Here is a 23,331-nt window from a genome sequence, read left to right on the forward strand (position 1 = left end):
TGGGAGCATTCACTCGGGTCTTGTGGATTTCGAGTCCTGGAAATCTAGCAGGTGCTTGTCGACGCTGTTGAGTGCCTGGGGCTGCACCGGGGTCAGGACTTCCTCTGAAGTACTGAGCCACCGGTGCCTATCCCACAGACATCAAGCACGTCTGGCAATGACAGCATTTTCCCTGCAGGACAGCTGAGACTGACTGAAGAGCTTGTTGAGGCCGGATCATAGTACACTTTGACCTGCCATTGTTCGTCCAAGCTGGAAAACTGTCCCTGGGAGCACGACAAACGTCCAGGCTGCCCCGACAAACGCGGCCAGGCTCCACACCATTGTCAAAAGGTTACAGACAAGTAACTCTCTCCTTTCTTATGACATCTGGTCGAGGTTTTCCTATCTTTCTGACACTCTAGGTACGGCTCGTGCTCATCAAGCGTCAGCAGTCTTGAGATTTATCCCACCCCAACAAGTGATCGTCATGGGTTCCATGCTCTGGGCAAGTTGAAAGGGACCAGCCATATCAACCGGGCAGGAATGAAGGCAATATCGAAGGGAGAAGGTTCAAGTTGTGGTGTAGACGCAGGAGATCCCCAAAGACTATCACATGCTAACGTTTGATGTCTCTAGGGCTGATATCCTGGTTGCAGATCGTACCGACATAGGGTGACATGATAGGGACGAAGCTGGCTATGGTAATAGTTCGAGCATCGATCTCTCTCACTGGACCATTCACATACACCTAGGCACCAGAATTATGAGAACAGAGAATCCGATGCGGAAGCCATGCTGGAGGTCTTGAACTATTGTTCGAGGTCAGCATACGTGCTGTATCAGGTATACAAGGCTGTCAGGGCACCAGAAGAGCAGACAGTAACTCCTGCTACCCAGAAAAGGGCACAAGTAGCACCTCCCTCCCCCAACTCATCACGCGCGCTTACCTGATTCTGAGAGACACGATGCCCTTCATCACCAGAGACAAAGCCTAGACCGACAAGACCACGGCGGTGTTGAGACTCAAACATGAACAACGAAATCACAGAGGGTGGTTGTGACCCCCCTCACAACCACCCTCTGTGTCTTGGGGAAGGGAGAAGAGAGGAAGAGAAGAAGACAGGCTCAGTGTTGTGAAGCAGACAGCCGATTTGTCCTCTCTTTGGAACTGGCAACTCAAGCGAGGCGATCCCTAATTAGGAAGTCGAGGCGCGTGATCTTTGGCTCATGTTTGGGTCCAGGTGGTCCGGTGGATTTTCCCTGGGGATTGATTCACTTGCTTGTCTGGTCTTGTGCTGAATTTACTGCTTGATCGCTAGGCTATCTTGTTGCTATGGCAGTTGTTGGTGCTGGGATTGTATATCCGCATCTAGACAAACCTAACTTCGGAAAGTCAAATGGATACATAACTACATTAAGCCTGATTCTGAGATAGAGAGCAGCACAGTTGCAGTTGTAAGAACAAAAATACATTTACATCAACCATTCAAGATTGATAAGTTCAAAGTATCACTGATATCCCACAATGTACTTCATCTCCACTCCCACAGAATATCATATCACCATGGATAGGACGGCGGTGACCCAACGACACCTATTCAAGATAAAACTAGGCATCCTCTACATCCGTATGCTGCCCACGTTTCCTCTTCCCGGCCGCCTGCGTAGTGGATCCCACCTGCCGCCGCGCACCCGACTCACCACTCGTCCACTCAGTAACCTCCCACTCAAAAGAAGTAGACTGATCATCACTAACCCCGACACCGCGTCTCGTCTTCATCAGTCTCCCCAGCCGACTTCCATCGATCAGCTCCTCGAACCACGGGATGCCACCCAGCGTGCCGTGCCTGTAGCTCCGCGATAATTCCGTCCCACGCGGAATAACCACATTGGACGGAGGCACGTCCTGTGAAGCCGCCGCCGGAGTAACAACGACCTGTCTTGCCCTTTTCGGTCTCCCAAAGCCCTTCTCCTCATCGTCCTCTTCTTCTCCCTCCTCATTATCTTCGTCTTCCTCGTCATCACTGCCCTCGCCTTCCTCCTCTGCTTCCTCATCAGACGAAACCGAGGGCGACTCCGGAGGCAAAAGATCCAAGTCCTCTAGCATGCGCTGATCATCGCCATGTAAACTTCCAATAGAGACAGACATGTACTCCGCCTCCTCGCGGGGCTCATCCCTCCAGTACGTGAGCGGGGTGCCGCAATACCCGCAGAAGACGCGCTGGGTATGAGGGGCATGGTGGGGGGAGAAGATGCGACGGATGGTATTATGCGTTTCGTCGGGAAAGTACGATTGGGTATGGGATTGGTACCAGGTCAAGGGAACGCGCAGCCAGGCGGTTAGGGGAGAGGCATGGAATCTTCCTATGAACATGGGTCGTCAGTGGTTTGCCGTTGTATCGGGGAATATGGAATTGGTGGAGTGCGGTTGGACGTACGGTTGTCTCGGCTGGCATCGAAGTAGACGTGGGCGTGATCAGTCACGTCGTCTGGGAGGCGGATTTGGTACTGATTTCGCCCGCATTGGCAGGAACCGCGCAGGGGTTCGATGTCGGTCATGTTTGGGGGTGTGGTGGTTGGATTTAGGGTGGCTGTCACCGTTGCTTTCCCGCTAGTTGCAGGGTGAAACAGTGCTAGTATGAAGTCATAGATCGGAGGGGACGGAACAGTCAATTGAGCACCAGGAAGGGTGATCGAAAGGCCCCGGGAAGTAAGGACAAGCAGTCCGAGTGGTCGGGACGGGGAAGGGGAGCAGAGGGTCGAAGAAATAGCCACGGGGACGGTGGAGGCCCAAGTGGCATGGTGTGAGAGCGAAGAAATCTAGAAGCAACCTGAACGATCGATGACGTTACGGGAGGCAGCGGGAGACGCCGAACGGAGCAACGACGACTCGCTCAGGCACCCAGGCACAAACCAGTTGGTGCAGACCTTGGCCCGAAAGCGAGCCTAAATCTCCAGGCGACCAGGCGACCCGGCCGGCCCCTCCCCGCCTTCCTAATAAATGGGCTTCGGGTCCATTGGTCCAGGAGCTTCAAGCCCGGTCGTGCCCCTGGTCGTGCTGGAGTCGAGGGCAAGTCGTCTTCCTCCCTCTCCCTCTCCTTCTTCGCTTGTATATACATGCATAATACATACGCACGCATCTTGTAATCGGTTTTTCATTCGTTTCTCTCCCTCGCAGTCTCTCTGTGCCATTTCATTTCTGCTACATTCTGCATCTGCTCTTCGTCTTCCCCGCAAATCCTATCCTCCCACCAACGCTGTCACATGAAAATCCCGCCCTCAGCGAGCACATGATAATCTCCGCCCTCCCATATGAAAGTCAACAATTGCAATCTCTCGCTGCCCACCCATATATAATCCCAGACGAACCCACCATGCCATCCGCACGACCACCTGCGTCTCTGGCATCCAGCTCCTCAGAACCCTCCTACTCCCCCGTGGCCACTGGCGCTCCCAACCACCCGGACGATCGCGACGACCGTTCCCCGTCCAACACCCCCACCGGCAACTCCTCATCCAAGCCGGTTTCCGGCTCTTCCGCATCCAACGCGCAGGACAAGGAAAAGCCACGGCTCACGGAGCAGGAAAAGAAGAACAATCACATCGCGTCCGAGCAAAAACGGCGGGCCGCGATCCGGGAGGGCTTTGATCGCCTGACGGAGCTGGTGCCGGGCCTGGAGGGCCAGGGTCGCAGCGAGAGCATCGTGCTCCGGAAGACGGTGGACTTCATCCAACTACAGCTACAGGAGAGGCAGGAGTTGATCGCCGAGATTGAGCGCCGCGGAGGATGCATCGATAAGTCGCATCGCGGCTGATGCGCGGGCCCTGCGGGCCTAATGTCCGAGGTCTGAGGAGACGTGAGATGACGACTATGATGATTATGAAGGTGTGGGATAAATGACATTAAGCTATCCACGTCATACGACTGCAGGAATCGGGATGGCATTTTGGACGGGAGGGAAAAGTCTGGCGGTTTTAGGTCTTTCCTACGTTCAATGGGGACAGCGACGACACTGGTTCATCGCATTTTTGGCTGCCTACTGGGCGAGAATAACGGAGGCGGCGATGGTGGTTTGATTACTGGTTGATACTTTGTTTCTGCTTTCTGCTTTGGCCTCTACGGGGGGGTTTTTTTTTCTGTTGCTTTTGACACGGTGTCTGGCGTTGACTGATGATGGGATACATAAGGACGAAATGTCCGGGTGTTCAAGGGCTGCACTTGCTGCATATACACCGAGGACTGGGATGCTGCGACAACAGTGAGAGAGCACCCAGCCACTTATTATTATTTGATGCCACTGAAATAGGCACTACTATTTGCAGACATACATCGCGTAGGGACCGATGAAAATGGAATATTTCTCCTGCGACCAGAGCTTTGACTGGCCACGAAAGACATCATGTCGATCTGCAGGCGTCGTAAACACGTTCCCATGCCAGATCGCACAGCATAACCACGCACGACTCTGTATGTATCACGTAAGTATCGATCACATCCCTATCGGATCGGACTGCATTATCAACAACTGCCAAGATTCACCGCCCGTCTATCAACCCGTCCGAGCTTCAATTTTATTACCACAGCCACTACTACTACCACTGCAACTACACCAACAGGCTCCCAAATTCCACAACCTCTCCAAACCAAATCAAACCAAACCAAGTCTCCCTCCAACCAAAACCAAAAACCACAACCACAACCACAACCACAACCACCACCATCACCTCACTCCCCCAAAATGTCCGACTCCAAACAAGCCCTCCTCTCCCAGAACAACGACCCCTCCGACCCTCCCCCAGCCTACGACCAAACGACCACCGCACCAGCCCCCAACCCGAAGCGCTCAACGATGCTCCTCCCGCGCCCACCCCCTCTCTCCCTCCCGATCCTGAACAACCTACGCAACAAACGATTCATCCTAGCCTCCGCATCCCCACGACGGCGCCAAATCCTCTCACTCCTCGGCCTGCCCAACGTGGAAGTAATCCCGTCCAACACGCCCGAAGACCTGCCCAAGACGATGGAACCCTTCGAGTACGTTCTCGCGACGGCGACGCTGAAGGCGCAAGCGGTGTACGCGCAAGAAATCAACAACGAGGAGAAGGGCGAGCCGGCGATCATACTCGCGGCCGACACGGTGGTGGTTGATACCGGGTCCGGGACGATATTGGAGAAGCCGCGCTCGGAGGCCCAGCATATTGCCATGTTGAAGGGGTTGAGGGATGCGGGCGATCATCGCGTGTATACGGCCATGGTGGCTATGGCGCCGTTGGCGAGTGCCAGACAGCCGGGGTATGCGTTGGAGACGGCGCTCGAGGAGACGGACGTCCGGTTTGATCGGAATGTCACGGATGAGTTGATCTTGGCGTATGTGAGGACTAGGGAGGGCGCGGATAAGGCGGGCGGGTATGGGTTGCAGGGTTTGGGGAGTATTTTGGTCGAGAGGATTAGTGGGAGTTGGGATAATGTCGTCGGGTTGCCGTTGAGGGCGACCTTGAATTTGATTGAGAGGGTCGCCGAGAAGGCGGATGATGAGGATTTGTTGGATGGGGAGGGGGAGGAGTTTGAGGAGGGGAGTGAGGAGGGGGATGAGTGATTTTTTTTTTTTAGAAAAAAAAACTTTTCTTTTGTTTATTAAAGAAAAGAGTCACTTGTTGGTGAGATTTGTGTTGATGGAAGGGGAGGGAGGGGAGGGGGTGGTCTACGCTGGGCGTTGGACTAATTCAAGTACTGTAGGTAGCCATAATACCTATCATATATGTAGGCTATAGAAGGACGAATGGGTAAAAGATAGCGCATGGATATAATATTCAGTCAAGTTACACTCTTTTATGCTCCAGGACAAAGCACCAGTCGAGCTGGTCTACCAAACGGGAAGGTAGGGGGGGAAAATCAGCATGTACAGAGGCAAGACGCCTAGACAGGAACCAAACAGGAAAAAAGAAAACCGACAACAGCAACTCTATGCCTTCCACACCCGGCGGAGAGCCTCCGTGACACCGACGTCGTTCGTCTCGAACTCGTACAGACCGACCGCCGTGCCGAGGGTGAAGGCACGCAGCAGCCAGTTCATGAAGGTGTGGGTCTTGGGAACACGGCGGGTGGGGAAGTAGTCGGTGATGGAGGCGCTGTTGATGTTAGCTTGTACGTCTTTTTTTTTTCTGTGACCACCGAAGTCATCCGGGGAATGGTGATCCGGGGAAGAAAGAGGGAGGACGTACTGAAAACCAATGTGGGAGTGGACGACGATGGCGGAGCAGATGACGGCGTCCATGACGGGGCTCATGGAGCCAGCGGCAAAGGGAGCGATGCAGAGGGGCACGAGAGAGGCAGACACGAGTCTAGAGATGACATATCAGCAGTGTCCAGGCAGCAATGGGTCGACATTATCAACGCACCTCTCGAAGGTCCAGTGGTAGCTACCCTCCGTCGGGTGAGACTCGGGGATAGGAGCAGGGTCGTTCACTAGAGACGACAGTCAATATCGAATCCCCAACAACACAAGCCCGTTATCTGAATGCGGTCGTTGGATTTCAAGCATTCGCCAAGCGCAACCCCATCTATCCATCCATCCATCCACCCACCGACCGCATAGACCAAAAACCGGGGCATATATAACGGGGCAAAATCACGTACTCGTTCCCTGAATCGACTCTATTCCCAAGACGTTAGCACTACCCAACAACCCGATTTTTCATCCCATCACAATTCCCATCCCCACCAGCCAGAAAGAGAAGACATCACTCACGAGGCAGAGGCGGCAGGATCTGCTTCTTCGCTGAGGCGTGGAAGGCCACGGCCTGCGCGACATTCTTGGTCGCCCAGGGAGCGCGGAAAGCAGACAGGCAAGACTGCCGGAGGAGGGGGTTCTGGCGCGCGATCGAGGCCATGGTTGCTGATGTGGTTGTGCGGGCGTGAGGGAGGGAGGGGGGGGGGGGTATGGAAGCCGTGACCGCGATGCGAGCGCTACACGAGACGGAAGGTGAAGTTGAGATGTGCTCAGGATGGAACCTCGGGAGTCCGATCGGGAATACGGTCATCATATTGTCGCGCCCGTGATTGGTCCGCGCTGCTCCGCCCAGCCGAAAATGGCCGACACCCGGCAAATGCAATATCATCGCGGGTGACTTGGGGGGGTTGGATCATGGGGGTTTGCTTACTGGATGTAGGTTTTTGGATATGTTTTTGGAATGAGTGCGATGGGTTTGATTTGTCTCTTTGGTTTGCTGGGTCAGACACAGTGATGGAGCTGGTATATCTCGCCGTTGTCGTTCTTCTTGCCTCAGGCACTGATATCCCGCATCCCGACACCCGTAGCGACCCGTCGACTTCATGCAACACCCCTTGTGTTCTGTGACGCCCTCTGCTGCCTAGGATGGGTCGTTGATGGTCACGTGAATTATTACATTGCATACAGCCTGTCCTGATTGCGGTTAGCCCATGCGTCGTGATAGCTTCAATTAATCCAACCTGTCTCTGAGTAGGAGAAGAGCTACCAAATTCAGCACATAGCAATTTCAACCCGCCCGACGCATGAAGTTAGCATGCCTATATGCTCTGAATCCGTTAGTATAGATACAGCCACCTCTACCTGCGAGTGTAGTCAATTTTGGATAATTGACTACTCAGGGGGGTGTCGCCAGTTCCCTATTTTGTCAAGAAATGGTCATGCCTTTGCTGCGCTAAACCAATACGGGAATCAGGAGACGTCTTAGTAGCGATAATCGGGTGTGGGTTTATTTATACACGCCCTTTATCAAACGACACTCTCTACACAGGCACTATCGCCCTAGCAAGACACAAATTGAAAGCAAAATGAATTTTCACGAGACCTGTACTCTATGTGACCAACCCATCCTTTACCGTCTACCCGTTTAGGCAGTTCATCAGATTCGCCCATATACACACAAAACACATACAAGGAATACAGTTCCCGACGCGGCGGGTCTGATCGGATATTATAGCAAGAAAGAGAGAAAGAAAAGGGAAGGAGAGAGGGAAGGAAAGGGGACAGACAAACCTGCTCTCTCTAAGATCTAAATAAGATTTTCTTTTTTTTTTATAAAAGAAAAAAAAAATCTACCCAGTCTGGCCTGACTGACTGACAGAGGTGAGTGAGGCGCGCGCACGCAGGCTGAGCTTTACTCGCGGCAGATCATGTGGTCGCGGGCAGGACCGGTACCGATCCATTTCACGGGGACGCCGCCGAGGCCGCGCTCGATGTACTCGATGTAGGCGCGGGCGTTGGCGGGGAGGTCTTCGTACTTCTTGACGCCCATGGTGTTGCTCTTCCAGCCGGGGAGGGTGACGTACTCGACCTTGACCTTCTCGAGGACCTCCGGGTCCGCGGGCATGGTGTTTTCCGTGCGGGTGCCGTCGGGCAGGATGTACGCGACGCCGACCTTGATCTCGTCGAAGTCGTCCAGGACGTCCAGCTTGGTCAGGTTGAGGGCCGTGTAGTGGTTAATGGCCTGCGAGTAGCGGCACAGGACCATGTCGAACCAGCCGCAACGGCGTCTACGGCCGGTGGTGACACCGAACTCCTTACCGACGCCCTGCAGCTTGTCACCGTCCTCGTTCAGCTGCTCGCTAGGGAAGGGACCCGAGCCGACACGGGTGGTGTACGCCTTGACCACACCGATGATGGAGGAGATGCTGGTGGGGTTGAGAGACAGGGCCTGCACGGCACCGCCCAGTCCGGTGGAGGAGGAGGTCACGAAGGGGTAAGTGCCGTGGTCCAGGTCCAGCATGAGAGCGTTGGCACCCTCGACGAGGGTGTTGGGGGCGTCCTTGTACTTCTGGAGGAAGGCCAATTGGTCGACAATGTAAGGGCTCAAGCGTTGGCGGTATTCCTGGTTGTGTTAGATGCTCCCAAGAAGTGGTTTGGTGTTTCTAGTCTAACTACGTATGGGGGCCATCCTACCTTGAAACGGGCAAGTTCTTCCTCGACGCTGTACTCCAGCTCGCCGAAACGGGCGGTGTATCCGGCGTGCAGGGAGCGCAGCTTGCGCTCGAAGAGAGCCTCGTCCAAGATCTCCCCGACGCGGACACCGCGGCGAGCAGCCTTGTCACTGTAGCAGGGACCGATACCCTTGCCGGTCGTGCCGACCTTGCGACCACCCAGCTTAGCCTCTTCCAGACCATCGACGACGGAGTGCAGGTCAAAGCAGACGTGGGCACGGTCGGAGATGAAGATGCGCTTTCCAGCGCTGTTCAGGCCCTTGGTCTCTAACGAGGCCAGCTCCTTGAAGAAACTGGGAACGTGCACCACGGTACCCGCGCCAATCAGGTTGACACAGGCGGGGGAGACGAGACCGGACGGGAGGATGTGGAAGTCGTAGGTCTTGTCGCCGTGAACGATGGTGTGACCCGCATCTATTCATCGTGTTAGAGCTATCCTAAGCTTCTCATATTTATGTGGAGGTGGTGTGGGGGGGAGGGGACTTACTGTGGCCGCCAGCGGCACGGCAGCACAGCGTAGCCTGCTGCGCAAGCATATCGGTAATCTTCCCCTTTCCTATTCAATTGAAGCATCAGCATACCGAAACCCAGATGTCTGATCCCAAGAAGGACAGGAGGTGGGGGTGGGGGAAAGGCCAAGTGAAAGCCGCAAGAATCAACCCCATCCGTACCTTCATCACCCCACTGACTACCCAGAACAATTGTGACACCCATAATTGCTAGTATGCGGTAGGTTCAAGAGGACAAATATATCTCAATTGTCTTTAAAAGCAGTTGCCAGAAGATCTCAATTCGCAACCACACGAGAACAACCCAACGAAACAACCTATGGGGGGGAAATTGAATGTTAGTTGGAGGACGCGGGGCAGGGAAAAGTAGAGTGGGTGGGTAGTAGTAGCGGGTGACTCAACGGACAGTGACGAGGGAGAAAACGGAACAAGTAAGCCGTATGGGATAGCTGGAGAGCAGAAGAGTGGAGTGTATGTGGTAGAGAGAATTCAAGAACACCAAAGGGATCAATCCCAAGCTCTAAAACCCGAGGTGACTGGAGCAGCGGCGAAAATGTTCGCGACCGTCAAAGATCCAAAAGCCGGAAAAAGAAACGGAGGGGAAATCCTGCGGAGGCAAAGACGATATATGCCCTGCACGCTACTCGCTGCTCGCCGCCCGCCGTCCTCCGCCCTCGTCTGTCCCCTCAGTTCGTGACTCGGTGACTCTCCCACTGCCCCTTTTACCATACCGTACCCTCAACCCGCGCACGAGCCCCCTCCCCGTTCCCCATTCTCCCGTATTTCTCGGTACCGTCCTGTTCCCCACGGCGGGGTCAGCCGTATGCGGCAGTTCGCAGCCTGAGGTGGGGTGCGTACCTGTCCGGTATCGGAGTAGGGCTTGGGGCTTGGGGCTAGGGGCTAGGGTCCGCGGGGTCACGAACGGTAGAGGATTAGCTAGTTAGTACTCTACTCATGGATGAAAAGACAGCGAAATTGTACCTCTGTCGAGTAATATTTATCTGAATGTAATAATGACTGCGAGTGACTATGATACACAGGTTGCCATCATCCAAAGCCACGACTAAAGAACCCATGCGCCAACGCCAGATCCCATGCAGAAATTCGGCCGTCATCAAACGCCACACATGCCATGCCCGCGCGCTCCTCTATGCCTTAGATCAACTTTCCACCGTTGCGAATCCATTCACGAACATCGTCAAATTCGAGTATGCATTCTCGGTGCCCTTCTCGTGCTACTTCCAAGTGCTTCATGGCCTGGATGTCGTCATCCAACCCAAAGAAATAGGCCCGGACCCCGGCCTTCCCACTGCCGGCCACCATACGATAATCCCTTGCATCTCCATAGAGCTCTTTGTCATCGTCGTCGTCCTGATCATCGGGTTGATCAATTTTCAGTTGTGTCGAGTCGCCAATAGCAGTGGCCCAGTTTGGTGCCATGCCCGTCTCGGTGGCCTCCTGGTGCTTATTGTAATACTCCACCATCCGTTTGTTGAAGGCCTTCCAGTCGTGCATGTAGGCACTCATCTCTGCGGCATAGCGCTTCCACGCAGCCCGAGGCAGCCCAGGCTCTTTCGAGCCTGCACTAACAGGGACCAGCGGCGGTTGACTCGGCCGTTTTGGCGGGTTCGGGAACTTCAACTTGCGCGGGCGGATATCGCGCAGCGATGTTCTGGGATACTTCGCCCGGGACTCGAATGGAAGAGAGGCACTGATATCCTGCAAATCGTCGATGCCGCCACTGTTGTTTTGAGTGAAAGGGGCCGTGCTACCAAGGTCATGTAGATCGAACAATTTCGTACTCTCATCTGGCCCTGCCTTGGCAGAAGACGGCCTCGATTTGGGCGGTGGCATCTCCTTTTTGTCATCTTTATCAGCATTCGCCGGCTCTGTAGTTTGTTCGGCACTCCTAGCAGGCGGGGTATCATCAACATCCATAGCCTCGACATCAACGTCGTCCACCTTGGCTGATTTGGGGCTGTTGTCTGCATTCACGGTAGTCCGCGCCTCCTCGGCTTCTGTCGCGACGCTAGCAGGTTGTGGTACAGGTCGCGATATCGTTCCCGACCTCGGCTTCCGGGGACTCTTCTGGCGCTGTGACGTGCTTGTCTGCTTTTGCTGGGAACCGTCACTGGTCGGGATAGCCCACGACATGTTGGAAAACTTCTCGGACCATGCGTCCGCAGAGAACTTTGCCTGGGCAAAGGGGGCAGGCTTTTCTGATGAAGCCGACTCCGGGTGGGCGGGTTGGGGGTCTGTGGTAGCTGTGGTTTGCGAGTTCCTTGTCGGACGATCGGTTCCTGGAGCTTGCCTTGAAGGGCGGCCTCGTCCACGCTTCTTCGGTTCCTTATCTGACTGCGCAAAGGAAAAGAAATCTGCATCCTCCCAGCTTCTTGCGGTGAATGGTTGACGCAACTGTTCGTGACTGCTGCTCTTGAAGCTTCTGTTCGGGGTACTGTATTCTGTTTTTTTAGGACTGCGAATTACAAAGTCAGCCCTCACTCTTGAGGTCGCAGATGGAATCAACATACGACTTCAAAGGACTTCCATCCCCAAAGAAAGCGGACGTATCGAAGGGATCCTTGGTCTGTCCGGTATTGTCCGGTCCAGAGCCTTAAGTAAGCATTTGTTAGCGATGGGACGAAACTGAGTCGTCAGATCGACCAAGAATAACACGTACCACTCTCAGGTGTCGGGTTCGCCGTCTGCTCAGCATGAAACCCATTAAATTTCCTATGCGGGTGCAGTCTACTCTTCGGAACGGCCTTGGGCTTGCGGGCAAAAAAGTCATCCTCATCCTCACTGGAACTCGTAGACGAGTAATTCCGATTCTGATCCTTCTTCAACTTAGGACTAGCACTGCGGTGTCGACCGGTCTCAGGCGGGGAGGGGCTCGGAGGATTTGTTCTCGGACGGGGTTTAGGACTCTCCGTTGAATCGCGAGTGCTGGCGGAGCGTCCTAGTCCGGTACTGGAGAAGAACGTTCGCTCTCCCCCGGTACTGGCGTACCTACTGCTCGATCGTTCACGGTCCGGGGTACTCGAGTTTTCCGCCCGCTTCTGGCCGAAAGCTGCGGCCTTTCTGGCGGTCGGCGAGGGAGCGGCGCCGAAGAAGGAATTCGGGGTCTGGGAGCGTTCGGCTCGGGGGACGTTCGTGTAGGCGGATGTGTTTGTGGCCATGGGTTCGTCGCCGCCCGCGGCTGCTCGTGGGGCGAATCCTGATTTCTTCTTCGCGGATTGCGACCGCGTCGGTTCTGGGCTTGTTGCTTTGGGGGACTCTCTGAAGTACTCGTACGCCGATTTGGGCCTCGGCGTCTGTCCTTTTCTCGGTGCAGTGCCAGAATACCCGGTGCGGGGATCAAAAGACGACCACCCGCCTGGCGCGTTGCCCTTCATCTCCTGGAAGCCCCTATAGGCATCGGCCCTTGTCTGCCCCTCATCCTGCATCTTCTCCCACGGTTGTTTCGGGGCCGCTCGGGCATAGCTCGCGTAGCGCTGGGCGCCGGTCGACGGGCCATTATGGAAGGACTGAGGACGGGTCGAAAACGCCGCCGGCTTAGCGGGCTGAGGTTTCGGAGAATAAGAGGAGGCGTAGGGGCTCGCGGGAGTCTTGCGAGGCGTATTGGCTTTTGGCGGCGGACCGTAGAGCTTTCCGTACCCAGCGCGCAAGCGATCCGTATCGTACCTGAGACGTTGTTGGGGGTCGCTCAGGATCTCGTTTGCAGCCTGGATGGCCTGGAACTTGGAGATGAATTCGACCTCCTTGCCGGGATTCCTATCCGGGTGGTATTTTAGAGCTAGGCAAACGTTAACAACGGGGACTCACTCGCGTGACCACGTTTTCCTTGTACGACCACCGCACCCCCTCACCTACCTAGTTTTCGGAACTGCTTTTTGATATCCTCTGTTTCCGCACTAGGGGTGAGACCCAGGTCTGCATAGTAGTCCCTCCGCACGTCTGCCTTGACCATTTTGAGCAGCGAGTGACGGGGGCTGCTAGGATTGTTTGTATCTGGTGGAAAGAAGGTGGACCGCGCAAAGGTTCAATTGTGCTGTCCACATGACCTATTACGGGAGTGCGAAAAAAGGGCGCGGCGAGTCGGAAGGAAGGAAGGGAATGGCGTCCACTCTCGACGGGGGGAAGAGAAATCCCGAGATGTTTGTTGGGTACGGTAGGGGACGAGCGAACGATCGGGACCGGTCAGCTTGAGGAGCTGCTGCTGCTGCGCTGCGCTGCGGAGAACGAGTACAAGGGACGAAAAGCAAGGAGCGATCCGATTTCACTGGTTGGCCGGAAATGTCCTGTTTTAAAAAAGCACGCATGTAAGCCTAGCCCGTGAGCCATATGAAAACAGTTAGAAAAGGGTAAAAAATCACATTCAAGGGCCCTGTTGCCGGGCTGGTTCGAGCGTTGCCTCGTGGATTGTTTGTGTGGGTTGCAGGAGCTCTCGACGCAAAACCAACTTTTTTTGTTCCCTACCAGACTGCGCGCAAGGAAATCAACATGACCGCATCGTTTTCTGGCTAAGTACAGCCCAAGAGAATATAGTAATGCCCCACGACTTAAGAAAAGAGGGAAGGGGGGAAGAGGGGAAGAGAGAGAAAGTGAAGTAAATATGAAGTTGGTAGGGAAGAAAGAGGTAGTAGTAACTAGTAGTTGTTACCTGACTTACCAGGCATCTTTCCAGCCGGAGGTTCGCGTGGCCCAAGCGCCCCGCCGATTGGCTGGTTGTCAGCCTCGGCGGTTTCATTCGTTTCTCGACCTTCTTGGACGATACACTAGACTACTTACCTTAGCCTTTACTCCATCTCCCCTACCTTACCTCACTTCGAACGGAACAACAGAACAAGAACTGAGACTCCAGAACAAAGCACGGTTCCAACCTGCATCTCTCCATCGAGTCCACACCCCCAAACCCAAAACCCAAAACCCAAAACCCAAGCATGGACCCGACAGAACTGACAGCGACAGCGGGTTAAGGTTCCTGAGCTCAGGCAGGCAGGCTGACGGATCGATTGCGTTTGCGTTTAGTCCGTTCAAGCGAAATGGCTCTTGCTGCCCAATTTGGAATCGGTCCTGGCCTCACCTTTGCCTTTGCCTCTGCTGGGCACGGCTGATGTTCGTTATGCTTGGGATTTGGCAGACCCAGACCCAGACCCAGGCAAAGGCACAGGCACAATTGGGAGAGAACAGAAGGGGATGATGATCCGACCTGCTGTCTGTCTGTCTGTCTACTCACTCAACCCCCAAGACCACGACCACGACCACGACCACGACCACGACAACGACAACGACCTCTAGACAAAAACCTGGCGGACTTGACTGACTCCTTCAACGACCAACTAACTCACTAATTTACTCTGCTTAAGCCCTTCTTGAAGGTCCTGTCTCCCCGCTACTAGCGTTCGATCCTATCCTTCATCCCCCACCCCACCTTAACCTCATCTCTAGCCTATGTGCCCTGACGGTTCCGCGAGCGCTAGGACTGACGCACCTACTTCCTCAGCTCAGGAGACAACCGAACTCCACCCACCAGACTACCGATGGGCCGGGGAGAGGGGTGTAGGTGTAGGTATCGGTGGGGGGTGAACTGTCCTCACAGTGCACTATGCAGACCATCCGCGCGTTCACAAAACCAACCCATCCCTCCCATCAAGCGCAAACGATGGTGGCAGGCAGATCAGACCGATCGTCATTCTTGCCCGCCACGAACTACCTCGGAGTCCCCATCTTCCTTACCAAAATCTGTCTTGTTGTCTCATGACAAGCCTGTCTTCTACATGTTTACGTGTGGTTCTGGGACTAGCCTGCCGTATTGACTGACAATCGATACAGATACAAAAGGGTGGTACCTACCACCAGGCACATCTGAAGGATATATAGTATAGTGTAGTGTAGTATATAGTAATATGATACTTGGTATATAAGATATGACATGAACATGTACACACACATACAGGCTGATTCGATGCGATCCAATCTAATCTGATCCGATCGATCTTCATAAATCATGCATCTCATTCCATTCCATTCCATCCATCCATCCATCCAGCCAGCCAGCCCTTTTCTTCTATGTATTTCCAAGCCGCGAAACAACGGAAGAACGCCAGTTACACTTATAGACAAGAATAATAGAAAAGAAAGAAAGAATCAAAAAAAAATAGATAAATAAGGACTACTATATAAGTATCATTATCCCCCCACCAGTTTGATTGATTGATTGAGTGATTGATAGATTGATAGATTGATAGGTAATCTGATCTATTCCTCACCAGGCGGGCCATTTCCGGCACCACCGAAAAAGTAACCTTCGAGGATGTCGTAGTTGGCGTTCTCGCGCCAATCATGTTGGTAGTCCATCGCCATGCCGAATCCGAGGTCGATCCCGACGCTATGACCAGCGCCATGTCCTAACGAGGGCATCGCCTGGAGGCCGTATTCGGCGTTTTCGTCGGAGCCGGGCACGTGGCCGTCCGCCGCGGTGGGGTCGTAGTCGAGAAAGTCCATGAGGGCTGTCGGCGGGTGCTCGTTGTCTGGGGTGTGGTATTGGGTGGGGTTGGGGTTGGCGCCGACGCTGTTGGGCGATGCGCTTGGTTGGGGGGAGTTGCCGTAGTAGTATTGTGGTTGTTGCTGGGGGGGTGGGGGCTTCATCTGTGGAGAGGCTGGGTGTTCATAGGAGTAGTATTCCATTGAGGGCGTTCGTTGCGGGTGTGGGCGCATTGCGCGGTCAGAATAGCTGGGCGCAGAAGAGTCGGGCATGTCGGATCGGACAGGGTACGGCATTGGCTTTCGAGGTCCGTTGTTTGGTCGGTCTGCTGCGGTGCTGCTTTCGCCGAATAGGTCTCCGAGGTTCATGTCGAATCGTGGCACCGGGCGCGATGGCCGTGGTTGGCCTTGCCGCCGGGCCACGCCAGAGGGGGCGATCTGTCGATGGTCCATGGAGTGTCCTCCGTATTGTCTTGTTTGGTTGGCCTGGAAAGCATTGGCCTGTCGTTGTGCTGCCGCTTCGGCCTGTATCCGGGCTAGGTCGACCTGGGATCCGAACCCAGTTGTAGACAGACACATCTGGACAGTCGCTTTGCTCATACGCTCGAAAGCGTCGCGACATGCCTCTGCGGGTGGGCATTTGTGCGTGAGGTCCCCAAGAACAGACGTTGCTGCAAGTACAGTGAAGTCCACTTCATCGAGGGTCTGTAGGCGATTAGAAAAAGTAGCCACACGGCAAGAAACTAAAGGGTGTCATACCAGGCGGCTTCTAACCAGGGCAGAGTGCCAGATTGCATATAAAAACGAGATGCCTGAAATCATTAGCCAGGTTATACTCAAACGATGGGACCCGTTCACTTACCCGCCATGAAAATGTGGTGTGTAGCCAGATAGGTATAGTTGACCAGCCGCACTCGATGCATTTGACGGTAAATGCGGATCACCTTTTGACCAGCTTCTGCGACCTTGTAATAGATGTCATCTTCGTCTTCCGCCTCATCCACGTTGGAGAATGATGGACTTGAAACATCCTCCGCCGGCATCATCTCGTCTGCCAGTTCCGCGGGCACCGTCAAGCTCTGCTGGTAGAGCATGATGACTGCCTGCCAGTAGTTCAATTCGAGGAACTCGGGAGGAAACCTCACACCAGTATCACGACGTGTGGGTGCACTCTGCTGCCACTCCACCAGCCGCCTGTGAATGTCTATGCGCCAGGATCGGAAGGAATCGAAGCCTTGAAGGAAGGGGGATGAAATATCGGGACGTAGATGTCTCCTGCTCCCATACGGAGCTTTTTGTTTTATGAAGCGTGCTTGTTGATATTGAAGCACGTCCTGAATCTCGGATTGCAAGAGCCGCAATTTGAAGTAATGGTGGGCTGAGTGTTTGTAACTCGGAGCGCCGGCAGGGGGCGTTACTATCCCCGACTTGGTGATATACTTATCTTCCACCAGGGAAGGGAACTCGGTACTGATAGCCTGGTCGCTGATGCCGAAAGGACGGCCAACACAGCAACTGACTAGACGGTCGAAGCTGTATACGCACCACCACAGTCGCCGGCGAAGATCACGGACCCATTCGCGCCGCCCGAGTTCGCGAGTGTCGATACGCATCTTGGACTTACCCGCACTCTTGGCTGGTGTGCGATTGGACCCCTCTTCTCCAGGCGTATCAAGGTCCGTTCCATCTTCATAGTGAAGTCCAAGGTCAACAGCCAGTCGCGTGGCGACACCAACAATGTACCAAAGCCCAGGCGCCACAGGTCGAAGAAGGGCAAAACTAGCGAGAAGAAGCACGGCCTGTAGCTCTTCCAGAGCGCCCGATCCATCTCCGGCGGCAGTATTACCCAAGAAAGACTCCAGGTGAACGATAGCGGATGCATGGTACTCTTCCGGTTGGTGCTGGTGGCTTGATAACCGAGGCCTTTTGGAAGTGGACGAAGACGGCGAGTGGTCGCGATCCTCCTGCTTGACATCTGAGGACGGTTTGTCCTCGAAGATGATGCCAGCACCGATAGCAAATACAATATTGAGAATGTAGAGACTGCGAGGGGAGCGGTTATTTGCATCTAGCGAGTATGTACGATCAAGCATCTCCATGAAATCAGTCCGGTGAAGGATGGGCATTTGTGGATTGGCGTGTTCAAAATAGAGATTGACCAGTTTCTCGGCCAGGTCTCGGTCTGGGAATGCCGCGCATTCCATCATTGGTCTTGTTTGCAACCCAAAGAAAGAATCGCGCATGCTACTCCCACCTGTCCCCGTAGCACTATGCGGCAGCCGTTCATTAGGGCGCATTGGCGCGCGCTCAGCAGCGTTTCCTGACACGGAGCTCTTGACGGCAGCAAAAACCACGCGAGCGAAGGAGATACCAGACGTCGAACCCAGGTATCTCGGATCGGACGTCCCTTGCACGGACACCATCCCTATGTTCGATACCAGGTTATGTATCCTCCAATTGTCTTCCTTGTGAGGATCCTGGTTGTTTTCCGAATCCTGACCACTCTGGTTGCTCTTATCTCTTCTTTGTAGGACACCATCTTTCTCTTTTTTCACCCATCCTTCACTTCCATCCACGGCCTCCTCGCCACCCGCAGAACCCGAGCCTTCCGAGTTGACTATCGGAGCTTTAGCAGTGTCCAATCCGGCCTCCACTCTGACAGCCTCTTCCTCGTCAAATGCGACCGGGTCCTTGTACTCTATCTCATGATCCAGCAGGAGTTTTTCTAAGTATGCCACGCGAGACTCGAGGAAGTACACGTAGCTGCGGGGGATTTCGCGTTTCGTTATCGGGTCATATCCAACACAGCGGACGCCAACCTTCTCGCAGGACTGACATCGCGGGAGCCGTTGGTCACATTTGTTCTTCCGTAGGCGGCAACGATTGCAGGCGGAAACATTGCGGAAAGAAGAGGAATTGGAGGCGGAGGCGGAGGCAGAGACAGAGGTAGAGGGAGCGGAGGGCAGCTTCACGGGGCCATCGCTGGCAGGGGGCTGCTGGGATTGCGCCGACGGCTCGGACGGGTTTTCAGCAGGCTCAGTGGACGGGTGTGGACGTTTTCTCCCCAGGGAGGCCGGGGATGGCGGAGAATCCGGGTTCAGCATGGCGAGAAAAGTACGAGGGGGGAGCGCGCGGGCGTGCGACCATGTCTCGAGGGGAGGATTCTGCGATCGGTCGAGCGAGGCGGGGAGGTGGTATACCGGAGATCCAGGAACGAATCAGCATTCATGATAAGTCATGCGCTATGTATTCCGTGCTGGTCTCTCTGATCGAGGACGGACTTATCCGCGTCGATATCCGGGGACAGCGATTCGACGGAGAGCTGGCTCGCCAGTGCTGTCCCGATGGGTTCCCGAGCTGATAGGGACGGCAAGCGATATTATCTGGACGACAGGGCACAATCGCGGCGCATGACGGAGAGGGCCTGTCACGACGGAGGGACTCGAAGCGAGCGAGGCTGGGGCGGTACCGGGCGAAATTATGGACGACTGACGGGAAGGGAGGAGAAAAAGCAAGCATGGAAGTCGAGATAGGGCAAATTCTGGTGGAGTTTCTGGAGGGCACTTGGGTCCGGTACCTTAGGTTGGAGCGATTAGTATCGTGGTTAGTGCCTCCATCGCGGCACTAGTAAGAGGCGTACGTACGTCAGTCGGAGCGGCCTTACTTGGGGAAGCGAGGTTATGATGCATTGGCCTGAGGAAGACAGCAATCGAGACACCGTGATAGATCTGAAAGATAATGACGGTGACCTTCAACCGATCCCGATGCTCCAGAGGAGCAGAGGATCAGGAGAGCAGGAGGGCAGGAGAGATGATCAATTGAGGGCGTTGGTGGGCGGTGGTGGGCGGTGACAATACCGTTACTTGTCACCGCCACTTCACGTGACACCTTCTGGAGGGGCCGAGGCCTGATTGGCTGTCGATAAGCTGGGGCGCGGCGGTAACTAACTAGTTAGTTAACAGTACTATGGCTTTGTCATCCGAACCATCGTCAACAACAACCTTGAACCTTGCCGATGCAGTCAGTATAAACTACCTAGCTAATACTTGGATATTCGATGAAAAGCAGCAATGGCAAGATAATTCCATTGCGCTCAGGTCACTCCCCGCGCTTGCAGACTAGAAGAAACATTGACGCAAGCTTAGCCCACCTAAACCATCCCTTCAGGATTCCTCCGTCCCAACCCGTTCAGAAGTCACGATTGATTGGTGCCTCTCAACCACCCCCGGTTGATCCCATCTGCACCCCCCGCACTACCGGCCCTGCTACAGCTGGCATGTCTGCCAATCTTGACTGGTTGGGGGAGAGAGGGGAGGGGAAGGTCGCATTGCTACCCTTCGTCAGACTCGGCGAGGAATTTGACAACTCAGAGTCAGACTCAGACCAGATCCCACGATCGATCGAACCGAACAAGAGGGGGAGTGAGTCTTTCCGATCATCCCATCGGTTGAAATTATTCTTTCCTTTTCTCTTTTTCCCTGTGGAAGTCCTACAACCGCTTAGGGGAAATACAATGGACCAAGATATATATGTTGTGTCTCAAAATGATGACAACAAGGAATCCGGGGAGGGTAATCATCATGATTGATGATTGTCCCCCGCCCCTGCTCCAGCAATGAATTCTGCCTTCCGGATATTTCGATATAACAGTAATGACAAAGAGCCTCCCAGATGCATGAAAATCATGTATGCCCAATGAACCCCCCTTCCCCCCGACAGTAACCCCAAAACAAAAGACAGACAGTGCCAACCCCCATGCTTTTGTCACAGATGCATCCGGTCTATATACTGCGCCATGACAACCCAATCTTGAAATCATGATCTAAAACATAAGGATAGAAAGAGAAGTTCATCGCGAGAATGAGCCAAAAAAGAAAAGGAAAACAGAAAACAGAAAAAAAAAAACCAGCAAAAAAATCAGGCCAGTCCACCGGGTTAAAATGATAAATGAGCAAGATATGGCGAACAGAAGAAGTAGAGCGGAGAAAAAAAGGGGGGGAATAATAATAGGAAAACGCAATGCGAGCTTCAGAGAGGTATAAATGTCGATGAGGGAGAAGGAAATATAGAATGGGAAAAAAAAAAAAAAAAAAAAAAAAAGAGCAAAAACGATGAGGAAATTCAAACAATGCAAGAGAAGTCAATGGAGACGTGATGATGACTTCGGATAATAAAACATGGAGCTTGCTAAAGCCTAAGCCTGGTTGGATTTGTCACGCTCGGACTCCGAGGGCGGATTTGTTTGCAGTAAATCCACGTTGGGGATGTCCAGGTCATCGATGCTGGTCCGCGCCGAGGAGAGCAATCTCCGCACTTCTTCGGCGGTGCCGTCTTCCTTGCCTGCAGTAAACGAGCCCCGCAGAGGTTCCCGGTTGACGGACAGGTCATCGCACTCGGCCTTCTTCTCCGCCTCCTGCTCGCGCTCTGGTTCTTCCATCCAGAAACTCTCGATGGCGCCAAGAACGCAAACGAATCCACACGCCCACCAGGCAATCACGGAGTATCCACTCTCGAGACCCTTGGAGTGAAGCAGGCCGGTGACCGTGGGGCCAAAGGCACGGCTCAAGCTGGCGGTTGAGGCGGCCGCGCCATTAATGGACCCCAGCACTTTGGACGACGGGGCAGCGTTGGCGAGGAGGATTGCGGTAGCGGGGAAGGCGATGACGTGCAGCGTGATTTTAGTGATCAAGGCGACATAGGCGGCGGCGGTTTGGAGCTGCTCGGGCAGGAGGATAAGGTAGGGGACCATGAGATAGAGCGGTGGCCACACAAGCAGGACGAAGCGGAACACTCTCAGGGTCCCAAAGTGACGGACGACGAATGGAAACAGCCAGAGCTGGGCGATCATGGAATAGACGCCTTGCACCGCCAGCATGAAACCGATCTTCTTCGTGGCCAGTCCCAGGCCACCGGTGAACTTCAGAGGCAGGATGACATCGCCGTCGGGCTTGGGGGTGCTGAGGAAGATGGGCATGAGCTGGTCGAAGGAAACACTGTGGCTGTGTTGCGACCGAACGTCAGTACAGGACAGGAGGGGCGGACAGGAAAGGAGGAGAGGACTCACTATGCGAGGATTCCGTAGGCGACAATGTTGAAAATGACTTGCTTGGTGAAGGCCTTGGGGGTGGCAGACGGCTGGCCCTTCATCTGCCCCTCAATGTCGTCATCTGCGGACAGCGGAGAGTCGGACTCCTTGACGGGGCTCAGGCGGGGAGAGCTCTCGGTGCTCCTATACTCCGGGGGAGGAACGGCGTCGTAGTCGAAGTAGTCGTCGTCTCCGGTTGCTTCCGCTTTGGCGTCAGTAGCGTGGGAAAGCTCCGCGGGTGAACCCCAGACTTTCGCAATCAGCCAATTGCCCAGCGCCAGGCCAGGGTCGCGGCGGTGCTTCTTCTCCGGATGGGTCTCCTCCAGAAACAACAGGCCCACAACGACTCCGGACACCAGGACGACGATGCAGACCAAGTTGGGCAGCAGAAACGGGAACCGGTCGAAGATGGTGTCACGCTGGAATAGCCAAGGGTAGTTGTCGCATGGTTGTGCCAGCGCACCACCCACAGCGGGTCCGATGATCGACCCTAAGCACCAAACGAACGGCATGATGGAGTATGCCCGGGGTTGGTGCTCCTTGACCGTTACGATCTCCGCGACGGTAGTCTGAAGCACGCCAATGTTGCCGTTCAGCAGTCCTCCTAGGGCTCGGGCGACCATGGCGGTAGCCAAGTTGGGAGCGAAGCCAAAGACGACCATGCTGATGGCCGTGCCAATCAACCCCATCACCAGGACCGGCTTCCGGCCAATCCTGTCGCTCATGCGACCCCAGAACATGCCTGCAGAGAATTCGGCGAACGTGAAGGACGAGGTGATCATGCCAGCATACAGGGCAATCTTGCGATCGTTATCGGTCACGTGGAACGATTCGACCATCTGGTAGACGTAGGGGAATATCGACATGAACGCGATTGGCTCGCAGATGCGGCACAATGCTAGTATAACCGTCAGTCGTCATTGGGCGCGCGCATGAGAGAGAAAGGGGGCAGGAGAGGTGAGGGGGAGGGAAATTAAATGAATCATAAACGAAAAAAGACCCGAGAGCAAACAAATCCCAATCTGCCAGTCCCGGAGGGAAATTGGGCGCGAAGAGAAGCAGTCAAGACGTACCTAACACAAAGAGCTGGCGTACAGGAAAGGCGGTCCAATCACCAGTGTCCTCGCCATGCCGCCGGCCTTGTAAACATGACGGTCGTTTGAACATGTTGGATGAGCGGTCACCGAGTTTGCGCACTCGCTCAACCAAGAAAAAAAAAATTCGGGGTTCTTTTCGAACGCGAGCAAAAAGGGATCAAGATCGGGCTGGCACTGTCTCTGGCTAATATCGAACTCGATCGTAGCAAG

The 23,331-nt window shown here is 54.5% G+C and overlaps 9 protein-coding genes across 9 annotated transcripts; 3 read left to right on the forward strand and 6 right to left on the reverse strand.

Annotated features, from left to right (window-relative positions):
- Positions 1 to 1,386: 1,386 nt before the first annotated feature.
- BO70DRAFT_359046 (uncharacterized protein) lies at positions 1,387 to 2,559 on the reverse strand. The gene is made up of 2 exons (XM_025542445.1): positions 2,421 to 2,559; positions 1,387 to 2,346 (listed from the first exon to the last, which is right to left on the reverse strand). Exons 1-2 carry the CDS (start codon positions 2,539 to 2,541, stop codon positions 1,592 to 1,594), a joined length of 876 nt encoding a protein of 291 aa, XP_025402888.1. The 5' UTR covers positions 2,542 to 2,559; the 3' UTR covers positions 1,387 to 1,591.
- Positions 2,560 to 3,032: 473 nt separating this feature from the next.
- BO70DRAFT_330268 (nucleotide diphosphatase) lies at positions 3,033 to 5,579 on the forward strand (the record flags this gene model as incomplete). The annotated part of the gene is made up of 3 exons (XM_025540823.1): positions 3,033 to 3,781; positions 3,869 to 3,954; positions 4,741 to 5,579. Exons 1-3 carry the CDS (start codon positions 3,273 to 3,275, stop codon positions 5,577 to 5,579), a joined length of 1,434 nt encoding a protein of 477 aa, XP_025402889.1. The 5' UTR covers positions 3,033 to 3,272.
- Positions 5,580 to 5,945: 366 nt separating this feature from the next.
- On the reverse strand, positions 5,946 to 6,873 carry BO70DRAFT_350024 (CybS family protein; the record flags this gene model as incomplete). Its single annotated transcript, XM_025541672.1, has 5 exons — positions 5,946 to 6,111; positions 6,205 to 6,324; positions 6,382 to 6,448; positions 6,620 to 6,637; positions 6,732 to 6,873. 5 exons carry the CDS (start codon positions 6,871 to 6,873, stop codon positions 5,946 to 5,948), a joined length of 513 nt encoding a protein of 170 aa, XP_025402890.1.
- Positions 6,874 to 7,783: 910 nt separating this feature from the next.
- Positions 7,784 to 9,770, reverse strand: adB (adenylosuccinate synthase ADE12). Its single transcript, XM_025542446.1, has 4 exons — positions 9,616 to 9,770; positions 9,432 to 9,500; positions 8,907 to 9,358; positions 7,784 to 8,835 (listed from the first exon to the last, which is right to left on the reverse strand). The coding sequence occupies exons 2-4, from the start codon at positions 9,478 to 9,480 to the stop codon at positions 8,125 to 8,127; spliced, it is 1,212 nt and encodes a 403-aa protein (XP_025402891.1). The 5' UTR covers positions 9,481 to 9,500; positions 9,616 to 9,770; the 3' UTR covers positions 7,784 to 8,124.
- Positions 9,771 to 10,608: 838 nt separating this feature from the next.
- BO70DRAFT_393252 (DnaJ domain protein) lies at positions 10,609 to 13,423 on the reverse strand (the record flags this gene model as incomplete). Its single annotated transcript, XM_025546349.1, has 4 exons — positions 10,609 to 11,929; positions 11,985 to 12,066; positions 12,134 to 13,249; positions 13,327 to 13,423. 4 exons carry the CDS (start codon positions 13,421 to 13,423, stop codon positions 10,609 to 10,611), a joined length of 2,616 nt encoding a protein of 871 aa, XP_025402892.1.
- Positions 13,424 to 13,745: 322 nt separating this feature from the next.
- On the forward strand, positions 13,746 to 14,826 carry BO70DRAFT_133569 (uncharacterized protein). The gene has a single exon (XM_025538059.1). It carries the CDS (start codon positions 14,069 to 14,071, stop codon positions 14,654 to 14,656), a length of 588 nt encoding a protein of 195 aa, XP_025402893.1. The 5' UTR covers positions 13,746 to 14,068; the 3' UTR covers positions 14,657 to 14,826.
- Positions 14,827 to 15,669: 843 nt separating this feature from the next.
- BO70DRAFT_133597 (Zn(II)2Cys6 transcription factor) lies at positions 15,670 to 19,331 on the reverse strand. The gene is made up of 3 exons (XM_025538060.1): positions 16,802 to 19,331; positions 16,699 to 16,751; positions 15,670 to 16,644 (listed from the first exon to the last, which is right to left on the reverse strand). The coding sequence occupies exons 1-3, from the start codon at positions 19,041 to 19,043 to the stop codon at positions 15,715 to 15,717; spliced, it is 3,225 nt and encodes a 1,074-aa protein (XP_025402894.1). The 5' UTR covers positions 19,044 to 19,331; the 3' UTR covers positions 15,670 to 15,714.
- A 616-nt stretch (positions 19,332 to 19,947) lies between these two features.
- On the forward strand, positions 19,948 to 20,830 carry BO70DRAFT_133606 (uncharacterized protein). The gene has a single exon (XM_025538061.1). The coding sequence runs from the start codon at positions 19,997 to 19,999 to the stop codon at positions 20,525 to 20,527; it is 531 nt and encodes a 176-aa protein (XP_025402895.1). The 5' UTR covers positions 19,948 to 19,996; the 3' UTR covers positions 20,528 to 20,830.
- A 303-nt stretch (positions 20,831 to 21,133) lies between these two features.
- On the reverse strand, positions 21,134 to 23,191 carry BO70DRAFT_284488 (MFS transporter; the record flags this gene model as incomplete). Its single annotated transcript, XM_025539127.1, has 3 exons — positions 21,134 to 21,938; positions 22,004 to 22,922; positions 23,098 to 23,191. 3 exons carry the CDS (start codon positions 23,189 to 23,191, stop codon positions 21,134 to 21,136), a joined length of 1,818 nt encoding a protein of 605 aa, XP_025402896.1.
- Between the last annotated feature and the right edge of the window lie 140 nt (positions 23,192 to 23,331).

This window comes from Aspergillus heteromorphus (assembly GCF_003184545.1).
Source record: "Aspergillus heteromorphus CBS 117.55 chromosome Unknown BO70scaffold_3, whole genome shotgun sequence".
In the NCBI taxonomy this organism is placed as follows: Eukaryota; Fungi; Ascomycota; class Eurotiomycetes; order Eurotiales; family Aspergillaceae; genus Aspergillus; species Aspergillus heteromorphus.